The sequence below is a fragment of the Plasmodium gaboni genome, chromosome 1, assembly GCF_001602025.1.
Source record: "Plasmodium gaboni strain SY75 chromosome 1, whole genome shotgun sequence".
Lineage (NCBI taxonomy): Eukaryota > Apicomplexa > Aconoidasida > Haemosporida > Plasmodiidae > Plasmodium > Plasmodium gaboni.
Window position 1 is genome coordinate 324110 of NC_031481.1, and position 12261 is coordinate 336370.

Consider the following 12261-nt stretch of genomic DNA (forward strand, 5'->3'; position numbering starts at 1 on the left):
AATAATTTAAATATAAATAATAAAAATAATGAGCTCTTAAATAATAAGAAAAATGGTTATAAAAATAATATAAAGAAAAAAAAGAAAAAAATTATAAAGGAAAATAATGGGAATGAACAAAATAATGGGAATGAACAAAATAATGGGAAAGAACAAAATAATGGGAAAGAACAAAATAATGGGAAAGAACAAAATAATGGGAAAGAACAAAATAATTGCAACAATACTCTTACTCTAAAGAATGAAGAAAATGATAGTAATCTATTTAAAACACATAGAAATAAAAGAAATAATAAAAATGATGGTATAGAAAAACATAAAGGTGATGTAATAAAAAATGAAAGTGATGTAATAAAAAATGAAAGTGATATAATAAAAAATGATGTAACAAAACGTAAAAACTATATAACAACACCAAATGATGATATAATTAAAGAAGATAAGAATAACAATTTAGTTAAAATGAATGGATATAATATAAAAGATATAAGAAGAAAAAAAAAAGACAATAATAAAGAATACATAAGAGACCATATGAAAAAAAAAAAAGATATAATAATAAATAATAAAGGAAAAAAAAATAATACTACTAATAATAATGATATTGATAGTAATAGTAATAATAATAATGATATTAATAGTAATAATAATAGTAATAATAATAATAATAATAATAGTAATAATAATAGTAATAATAATAGTAATAATAATAGTAACGAGTATACAAAAAGAAAGAATACATATAAGAAACATTTAAATGAACCCTATAAAAATGAGAATAATAAAAAGAAGGTCAATGAAAAGAAATACAATAATAATGTGTATATTAATAATAATATAAAGAAAAATCATGTAAACAAAAATAAAGTAAGTACAATATTGTAAAATAAAAATTATATGAAAATGACGAAAAAAAGAAAATTTTAAAAAACGCACATATAAATATTATATATATATATATATTAATCTTTAATTTTTTTATATATTATTTACCTTTTTAGAATGAAAATTATTTACAAAATGTGTGGTTATTTTTGTTTGATAATGAAGTTAGAAAAGAAAATGAACAATGCGTGGGAAAAATTATATCACTGGATACTTTCAATACGATAGAAAAATTTTACAAGTACTTATAAAACGGAAAAAAAATGTATATATATATATATATATATATGTATGTATGTATTTATGTATGTTTATTTATTTTCCCCTTTTTTTAGGAACTATAAATATATGAAATCGCCTTCCGCTATTAAAGAATACTACAACATTTATCTTTTTAAACATAATTTTAGACCCCTATTTGACGTATACACAAATAAAATGAACAAATAAATAAATATAAATATATATATATATATATAATATTATATGTGTATGCTTTATTATTTTTATTTTTTTCAATGTAGGAATATCCAAATGGTTTTATTTGTACCGTTAAAAATGCCAGTCATTTTAAAAATGACAATGTTGATTTAATATGGGAAAAAATGGTAACAAATATATATATATGATATTTTTAAGAAGATAAGAATGTTTTTATATTTAACAACTAGGAAAGAAAATAAAAATGGAGATAGATTAGTTATTTAATATATATATATATATGTAGTTATGTTTTATTATTTTTATTAATTTATTTTGTAGGTTCTTTTGGCAATAGGAGAAGAATTTAGCTTAATCGACTTGTGTGGTCTACAATTGTGCATAAGAGATAATGAAATGTTTTTTAAAATATGGATGAAAAATTATTCAAATTATCTAAAAAATATATTGATGTAATATAAATATAAACATATATATATATGTGTGTGTATGTGTAAGCTTTTAAAAATATTATATGTCCAATTATGTTTCTCTTTTTCTTCTTTTCTTTTTTTAGTAAAAAATTAAAGGACCTCCTAGATTTGCCCAGCAACACATCTCTCGTTATAAGAAACTTATCCGTATGCTTTTGAAAAATGAAATAAAAAATATATATATATATATATATTTTTTTTTTTTACATATTTATAATGTGTACTATTTGTGTTTATGCGCTGTATCCTTATTTATTTTCTTTTTTATTATATATTTGTAGAATGTATACAATAACAAAAAAAATCAACAGGGAAAGGAAAAAAATGAAAAGGCTAAAAAGAATTACAATAAAAATAATAAGGGCTCAGAATTTACAGCTAGTAAAAAGGATTCTTTAAAAATGAATAATTATCCAAACATAGTACCTCCACAAAATTATCTAGGTAAATCTAAATTGATATAATATATATATATATATATGTGCGTGTGTGTTTGAATTTATATGAATATATGATAAAAAAAAAAAAATTTTTTTTTATTTTATTTTTTTTTATTTTTTATTTTTTAGGAAATTACAATGTTTACAAATACAACCTAGATATGAATTTGTTTTATTTATATAATAATCAAAATATGCCTAACCCGTATATATACCTTCCTGTTAATGTAGCTAGTAATCAACTTAATAATATTTATCCTGATTATATGTACGACAGTAATATGAACTATCCTATAGATATATATAATAATAATAATAATTTATTAAGTAATGATATAAATGCACCAAGTAATTGTGTAAATAATAAAATGAATGGATCAGCTATAATAGAAAAAAAAAATAAAATTGATTATGGATTAAAGAATAATGAGGATTATAAAAAAAAATATATGTATTCCTTAAATTCTAATGACATATATGAAGATAGTAAAAGTAGTACATGTATTAAATCCGTAAATACCGATGATGAATATGAATATAATAATAGTAGTAATAATAATAATAATAGCAATTATTTAAATAACAAACAAATATAAAAATACTCAACATATATATATTATATATGTGTATGTGTGTATTTTATGTTTTGTGTTAATTTTTAAAAACTATTAATTTTTTCATGTGGTTAAACATTTTGAAATATACAGATAGATATTCATCATAATATATGTTTTCCTACATAAAGAGGAAAAATAACATATATATAATATAGTATGCTTATCCTGTTGGTCATGTTAAAACATTTTGTGGATTACCAAAGAACCCAAATGAATCTTCCTTCCTTGTAATTATAAATTTAAAAGAATTTTATATGGAGGTAAGATTAACATTTCAACTATATTATATATAATAGGAGAATGAAAAAACAATAAAACAATAAAAAAAAAATTAAAATCATACGATTATATTATTAATGTCTACATATGATTCCTTAATTATATTATATGTTATTTCTTTATCTACATATATTTTTTTTTTCATGTTTTTTTTTTATTATATATATATATTTTTTTTTTTTTTAAATATTCATTTAATTTATTTTATTGTTTAATTAAACATTGTTTCATTCTCTTCCTTCCCCCTTATTATTTGTTTTCATTTGTTTGTGCAACCTTTTTTATTTTGAATTATATTTCTTATGTGTTATTTTAATATATGGCGTATTTGCAAGAAACTGTTATTAAAAGGTTGTATAAACTTTTCTAATTATTGTTTAATTATATTTTATATGTATAATTTTTTTTTTTTTTTTTTCGATATTTTTATTAATACATTATATATATATATATATATATAAACAGTTGTAAAAAAAAAAAAAAAGATAAATTTTTATATTTCTCGAAAAAGGGAATTTATATATATATATATATGAATTAAATATAAATTGAATATTAAAAAAAATATATACATATATACTATTATATATATCATAGAATATATTTATAAAATTAATAAGCAAATATACAAATATATAATAAAACAAAAAAATTATGAAATGAAGAAATAATAAAATTATAAAATAACATAAAAAAAAAAAAAAAAAAATGTAACGTTTCATAATATTTATAATAATTTTAATATGCTTATTTTTATTATAAATCTGTTTCACTGCATCTATTTCTCTTTTTCTACATTGCTAAGGTGACCTAATCCCTTTTTATTTAAATCATTCTAAAAGAAATTAATATAAAATACAAGATGTGTATAAAAATATATATATATATATATATATATACTAAATTATTAATACATAAGATGATACTTGTATTATATATAAACATGAATTTTTTAAAGCATATTATAAAAATAAATAGATATATATAATATATATTATATGTTTTAATTTTTTTTGGATTCCTTACCATAACACACATTTGATAATCCTCATAATAATCGTCACAAGCTTGTGTTAAGTCTCCTTTGAGGAAATTGTTTTTATACCAATTATTAAAACATTTTAAATATTTTTCTTTTTTTTCTTTACATTCATCATTCTATGAATCAAAAAAAAAATATATATATATATATATTATACATAGCTACAATAGATAGAAACCATTTTGTTTCAAAATAACAAAAAAAATGATAAACACAAATAAATAAACAAAATGAGGTTTTTAATTTTACCGCTTCGACATGTGCTTTTATTGTATTTTGAGAAATTGTTTTACTGCTATTTTCCATATTATAAATTAATTTTAAACTTTATTTTTTATAATACCCTCCTTTTTTTTTTATATGTTTTTTGTATGTTTAATATATATTTTATTATTTATTATAATTTGTTTTCTTTTCATAATATACCAGTTCTTTCATTCATCATTAATAATCTTTTAAAGGCGTTCTCTTTATTATTATTTTTTTGTATATGAAATTACCTCAGTTTCTTGAACAAATTCAAAGTGTTACATCTGATTCTTTTTAAAATTATAAAAATTAAAAATATATAAATTAATTATATATATTTATATAATAATAATATGAATATAAATATATATATGTAAACTTATTCAAATATATTTATAATATTTTATTATTATATACAAAAAAAAAAAAAAAAAAAAAAAAAAAAAAAAATTTACTTTTAAGTACATACTTTTTTAACATATTAATAATTTTATTATGGATTATATATTATACATATAAAAAATATATATATATATATATTCTAATGATTTAAAAATTATATTTTATAATATATAAATATTTTAGATATGATCATATAATATTAACATATAGATGAAATTATAATACTAATTTATATAAGTATATACATGAAAAATTAAACATTGAAAAAAAAATGTTTTTACATAATTTTTTAATATATATTACTTTTTACAAAATAAATTAAAAGGCATGGCTTCCTCTCTTACTTTATATGTGATTTCTGCAATATCTCTAGAAAAAAATAAAACCATAAAACAATAAAATAATAAAACAATAAAACAATAAAATAATAAAATAATACAACATTTATATATTTATATATTTTCCATTTTATATAATAAAAAATGTACATCATATATATATATATGTGTGTGAAAATAAAGAATTCGTTTTAATATAATAAGAAGATATATATATAAATATATATATTTTTTGTAATATGAAAAAAAAATATATTATATATTTATTTATATATTTATTTATTTACGTTTCATGAACATTATATCTATGTATATATATATATATAATATTATTTATAAGTATTAATTTTTAAAATTACGCTATATTATAAGGTTCATTTCTCTCCTTGAAAATAGTACTATCATCACACTTTATTATATTTTTTATTTTTTTTAAATTTGTATAAGCTCTTTTTTCATATGTGTCCTTAATATATTCGTATGATGCATGTGTTTTTTTGACACCACACCATGGAGCATCCGTTTCTAATAATAAATGATCTAAAGGTATTTTTTTAACAGCATTTATATTTTCCAAACTTTTTAAAGAACATCCATTTACACCAATATATAAATTTTTATAATTTTGTACTATATTATGAACTATATCTTTTTTATCTGTAAAACTATGAATAACTCCTCCATTTTTTTCAAATAGAAATTTATATATATCTACAATTTTAAAAAAAGTTTCTGAACAATTTCTCATATGTAGAAACATTGGTAAATTAAACATTTGTACTAATTTTAATTGAAATATGAAATATTTAATTTGTATATATTTAGAACAAAAATATAATCTATCAAAATCTAATCCTATCTCCCCAATACAAACAATTCGATTAGGATATTTTATAATTTTATTTTTTAATTTCTCTAAATATTCTTTATCTTTTTCATTATACTTAAAACCAGGAATAGTATCCAAACTCTTTTCTAGTAATATTTCATTAAAATTATTCACATCCTTTTTATCATCACATATTTTCTTATTATCATTTTCCATTTTTGAGTTATCACCTTGTTTATTTTTAAAATACTCAATAAATTCTTCATATTCCTTTTTAGCTATAATTTCTTTTTCTTCATGTTTATTTTTATCAATAAATTCATAGCAGTTTGTTGGATGTACACCAGCACTTAAATAAAGAAATTTTCCTTCAGGATCTAACAAAAAGAAAAAATAAAAACAAAAATAATAAATATAATATAAAATCATCATAACAATAACAATTAGAGAAAAACATAAATAAATAAATATATATATATAAATAATTTAACCATAAGTTTCACAAATCTTTAAGGATTTATCAATTTCAGCAAGACAAGTACATGTTATTATAATTTTGTCAACATTATTATTTTTTGCTCTATTTAAAACGCTATAAAAATAAATAAATAAATAAATATATATATATATATATATATATGAAATGTGTAAGGATGAAAAGAAAAAGGAAAGGTTTTAAAATATACAACTATACATATAATATATATATATATTATGTATATATTTTTGAGTATCATCAAGTTTTTTCATTTTCTAATTTTTTTTTTTTTTTTACTTCTGTAAATCATTTTCATGCTTTTTACTATTGTAAACACCGTCAAACATTTTATCAGTTAAGTTTGATCCTATATCAATAAATGAACTCTCATTATCTTCCATTCTCCTTATATTATGATTTTTTTTCAAGTTGCTTCTTTTTTTTATTTGTAATCCTTTATATTTATTTAAAGTATTAATATATCTTAAATCTTTATATATTTTAAGACTATTACTTTTTAAAAAAATATTAGATATATACAATAAAACATTTATATATTTAATATAATGAAAAACTAATTTCATATTTTTACTTTTTTATTTTGTTATATTCCTATAAATTCTTTTTTTATTTTAAGAATAATGCTATTAGAAAATTATTAAAAAAAAAAATAATAATAAATAAAATATAAAAACAAATATAAACACAAATATATATTGATGTTAACAATAACGAATGGTATTTTTTATTGCGTACAATACAATGTACAAAAATTATATTAGCATTTTTTTATTTTTTTTTCGTTTTAATATGAACCCGGTATATCATAAAATTAAATAAATAATCATTTACTTCTGTTATATCATATATTTTATTTCTGATCATTAATAATTAAATTATATTCTCTTTTATATTATGAAAGGGAAAAAAAAAATAATAAAAACAAATGATAAACTGTATTTTATATATATATATATATATATATTTATTTATTTATTTAACGAAGAACTTAAATGAAACCTTAAAAAATATATCCCTTTGGATTCTTTACGTTACCACTATTTTGTTATTTTATCTTTTTTATTTGTAAATTTGTATTATAGTATTATTCATATATCTTATAAAATACTATACACTTTTTCTATGCTAGTTTTATATATTAATTGAGAAATAAATATTATATTAATATTACTGAATTTTTATAAAACTAAACATATTTAATATAAAAATATATTATAGTAATCTATATGGTGTTATAATACATTTTTTTTAATATTTGTTTGGAATAACATCATAATTAATAAAATTTAACTAATAAATATATAGTTCCCAAAACAACGTGTTCTTGTTAAGTTGAACAAAAAATTTGTAGAATTCGAAGAAATGTATTTATATTTATTCTTCCAATGCACATATTTGTATTGTCCAAACCATATTATAAATACATTATGTATTATATATATGTTTTAATTAAAAAAGGGATGGTCTACTAAATTGTGATATTAAATTGTTTCAAAGGGAAAATAAACAAATATAAATACTTATATATATATATATATATATTTATACATATACATAGTACTATTTTTTTCTTTTTGGGATATTTTTCAGAAAACAAGGAAATGTCAAACTTTTTAATATAACAATAAGTATAAAAGACAATTAATAATATATATTCTTATTTATTATAATACATGAACTCAAAATTGAGATATAAAAATGGAATGTTATTAACTGCTTCTTTCTAATATAACTAAAAACAGTTGTCTTTTTATATGTTTTTTTTTTTTTTTTTTTTCATCATAAAAAAAAAAATATCACCATTTCGTTTTAGCTGACTACACGAATTTAGCTAGTTTATAGAAAAAAAAAAAAAAAAAAAAAACTCTATACAGATATAATATAAAATTACTATCTCTACTTTTGTGATATGTTTTGTCAAAAAAGCTTTATTTTTTATTTTTTTAAGAAAATTTGTTTTAGCTAATTAAAAACAAAATTTATATATTTTAAAAGTATTTTATTTTATATTTTTCAAACAAATTCTGTTTTATAAGAATTTATTTTTTTTAAATTAATTATTTTTCATAATTTCTAAATAAACTTAAATCTTTCATTATTTCAATATTATTAAAAAATATATATGTCTAAAAATTTTTTTTATAAAATTTGTTTGTTTTATATTATTTAAAATTTTTGTATTTTTAATTTTTTTTTGCTCTAATTTAAGGAAAATGAAAGTACTTAATAACCGTTTGGTTGTATTATGTCCCATAATAATATTGTTCTTCTTTCTGAATAGTGTTGTATTAGGAAACAACTATAGAAATAATATAAATTTTCATGAAACAGAAAATGCAGCCAAGGCAATGAGAAAATTGTTAAGTGGCGAAATTAATAGTATCAAATTAGATAATGGAGATGAACTAAAAATAAAATTAAATGATGAAAAACATAAAGATTCTATAAAAGGGAATAAAAATTATTCATTTATAAGCAATCTAGAAGAAGAGATATATTCTCAAACAGATTTGTTGAGAAAAGAACAAGAAATGAATGAACAAAATATCAAAATAATTGAAGACAGACAAGAATTCTATATTTTGAATAATGATGAAATTGAAAATGTAGCAACACACTTTGTGCTGGAAAATAATTTTGATGAGTTAAATATACCATCGTTTAAGCAAAGTCTTATAGATATAATTCAATCGTTAAATAATTAAGAAAAGTCCAAGTTAATAGATGAATTTTAATTTGTAATAAAATATTTTATACAAAAATGCACTTTCATAAATATAAATATAATATTTTTTCTTTTATCAAAAACAGAATTTTCAGAAAACACATATATATATATATATAAATTAAGTAATAACGTCATACAAAATAAATTTCATTCTTTTTTTTTTTGTACTTTTATTTTTTTATATATTATTATTAAAATAATAATTTATAAATATAATAAAAGAATATAATAGACACAAATATATATATATATATTATGAAAACTTTATTTTTTTTTTTTTTCTCTCAACTGAACAAATGCATATATTCATGTTTACATTCTATTTTTTCATTTCGAAATAATTTGTAGATTATATATCGTTCTAACTTATATTAAAATATATATATTTTACACAATATCATAACAATATTTTAAAATTACACTGTAGAACAATATATAAAACTGGAAAAGAAAGAAAAAATAATATATGAGGTTATTTAGATTTCTAAAATTTAAGAATTAAGTTTTAATTATATCTATAAAAACATAATAGAAAAGAAATATTATTTTGTTTTTCAAAAAAATCTTTAAGAATAATATTTCTTTATTCTTTTACAATTTAAAACGTATAATACTATTTCTTTTATTTTCAATTTAATTTTAAAAAAATTCCTGAATGTGTCTAAAATAATGAAACAACTTTTATTTATTTCATTGTAAATATATTTGAGATTAAAAACAAAATTTTTATTATAAATATATATAATTAGGACAATATATTTACTTAGTAATATATATATATATTTTTTAATTATATGTCTAAAATTTCATCATTCAATATTTATTATTAAATATCTCAATTTGCTCATTTATATGTTTTTCTTAAAAAAATTTATAATTATATATGCTTTTATTTAAAAAGAAAATATATATTTTTTTATCTTCTTTTTTACCAAATAGTATCACGTTATATTTCTAAAGGTCATTTTATATCGTATATGAAATTGTTGTGTATAACATATTATTTCCTGAAATATGTTATATCTATAGACCTGTAAAAGATATTTTATGCCATTATACTTCTTTTACAAAATTGTGCAGACATTATAACCATTTAAAAAAAAGTTTTACTTAAAAAGGTGTGATTATTTATTATATTTCTATAAAATATAAAATTATATATTTTAGATTCAATAATTAAAATATGAATAAAATTCGAGGTAGTATCATGAGTATAAAAAAGCAAAAGAGACTTATTTTGTTCCTTCTATATCCTTTATATATAATTTTTCATGTCTATATAAATATTATTAATGCTCTTACTAAAACATGTTACTTTTTTAAGAATTAAAAAAATTCAAATCAGAATAATAATAAAAAATATATGGATTTTTTGTTTTCTGAATGTTATATATTGTGCCATCAATATATTTATGAATATAACATTATTTTATTCTATATCTTTTAATAAATATAAAATAATATATAGATATATATATATTTTTAAATAAATGTTTATTTAAAGGAAAAAATGAAAGGGGCAAAAAAAAAAATAAAACCTTACCGAAGATTATAGAATGTCGTATTCCCCTTACATATTTAAATCTACTAAAGCAAAAATAATTTGGGTGTTCAAATTTGACAAAAAAATTTTATATATTGTTAAGCATAAATTATATTTTCATGAAAATATAATCAATATAAAAATTTGATATTTTATCTATATATTTTATATTAGTTATTTGTAAAATGAGAAAACATTTATATATAATTGTAATCTACATTTTTTTTTTTGTCTTATGTATTTTCTAGAGTTTTACAACTTTATTTTTTGTTATTATATTATAATATGATGAAAAATTAATTTTCTATTTAATAATATATGTTATAATTTTGCTAAATGTCATATTTATAAAATATAAATAAAATCATGGAGATAAGGAAAATGTGATGAACATTTTGAATTTTATTAATTTCGTACAAAATAGTAATAAATTTTTGAGGAAAAAGAAAAAATTATGTATACATATAGTATATATATATATTAATATATTTTTTCATAAATTACGAAGTTCCATATTTGTCATAACTTAATCTTAAATAAAAGAGAAAGATACACAACAATTATTCTATTACTAGCGTGTATAATAGAAATAACTATTTCAAATAATTCAATAAAAAAAATTATATGTATTATATTTCTTTATTGAATTACTCTCATTAATAATACTTAGATATTTCTAAATATTTATTTGAAATTACGAATTATAATTTTTGTGTTAAAGGTACTTTTATAAATAATATTCCTTGATTATATTAACACTATTAAAAATATAATTAGGAATATTTTCTTAAAAAAAGGATAATATAATAATTTAATATATATTAATTCATATATATATTAGTATATTTTACATTAATTTTAATATTTTATATTATCATTATTTAATTATCTTATTAATAATTAATTATAATACACATTTGTATTAATCAATATATAAAGAATATATTATGTTTTGTATTATATATATTAAATGTAATAAATTAAATAAATTGAATAATATAATAATATAAATAACAAATAATAAATTAAATAAATAAAATAATAATATAATTAATTAAATTAAATAAGTAAAATAAATATTATATTAAATATATAAAATAATAAAAATAAAATATTAAAATATATAAATTAATAAATAATATAATTAATTATTTTGAATAAATAAAATAATATATTAAAATATATAAATTAATAATATAATTAATTAAATTAAATAAATAAAATAATATATTAAAATATATAAATTAATAATATAATTAATTAAATTAATTAAATAAATAAATAATATATTAAAATATATAAATTAATAAAATAAATAAATAATTAAATAAATAAATAATTAAATAAATAAATAATATATTAAACTATATAAATTAATAAAATAAATAAAATAATTAAATAAATTAAATAATGTATTAAAATACATAAATTAATAAAATAATAATATAATTAATTAAATTAAATAAATAAAATAATATATTAAAATATATAAATTA

General features: G+C 16.4%; 4 protein-coding genes across 4 annotated transcripts, besides 1 other annotated feature; 2 read left to right on the forward strand and 2 right to left on the reverse strand.

The window, feature by feature from the left end:
* PGSY75_0111800 (hypothetical protein) lies at positions 1-2835 on the forward strand (the record flags this gene model as incomplete). Its single annotated transcript, XM_018783668.1, has 8 exons — positions 1-867; positions 1002-1126; positions 1221-1308; positions 1410-1493; positions 1648-1778; positions 1883-1946; positions 2081-2243; positions 2369-2835. Coding segments are annotated over 8 exons (1989 nt in total), but the record flags the coding sequence as incomplete, so codon positions are not given.
* A 1078-nt stretch (positions 2836-3913) lies between these two features.
* Positions 3914-4483, reverse strand: PGSY75_0111900 (hypothetical protein; the record flags this gene model as incomplete). The annotated part of the gene is made up of 3 exons (XM_018783669.1): positions 3914-3970; positions 4162-4293; positions 4427-4483. The coding sequence occupies 3 exons, from the start codon at positions 4481-4483 to the stop codon at positions 3914-3916; spliced, it is 246 nt and encodes an 81-aa protein (XP_018643953.1).
* A 190-nt stretch (positions 4484-4673) lies between these two features.
* On the reverse strand, positions 4674-7057 carry PGSY75_0112000 (putative TatD-like deoxyribonuclease; the record flags this gene model as incomplete). The annotated part of the gene is made up of 5 exons (XM_018783670.1): positions 4674-4716; positions 5132-5197; positions 5526-6372; positions 6487-6587; positions 6771-7057. The coding sequence occupies 5 exons, from the start codon at positions 7055-7057 to the stop codon at positions 4674-4676; spliced, it is 1344 nt and encodes a 447-aa protein (XP_018643954.1).
* Positions 7058-8707: 1650 nt separating this feature from the next.
* PGSY75_0112100 (hypothetical protein) lies at positions 8708-9199 on the forward strand (the record flags this gene model as incomplete). The annotated part of the gene is made up of 1 exon (XM_018783671.1): positions 8708-9199. One exon carries the CDS (start codon positions 8708-8710, stop codon positions 9197-9199), a length of 492 nt encoding a protein of 163 aa, XP_018643955.1.
* Positions 9200-11749: 2550 nt separating this feature from the next.
* Positions 11750-12261: a sequence feature (interrupted by gap~centromere).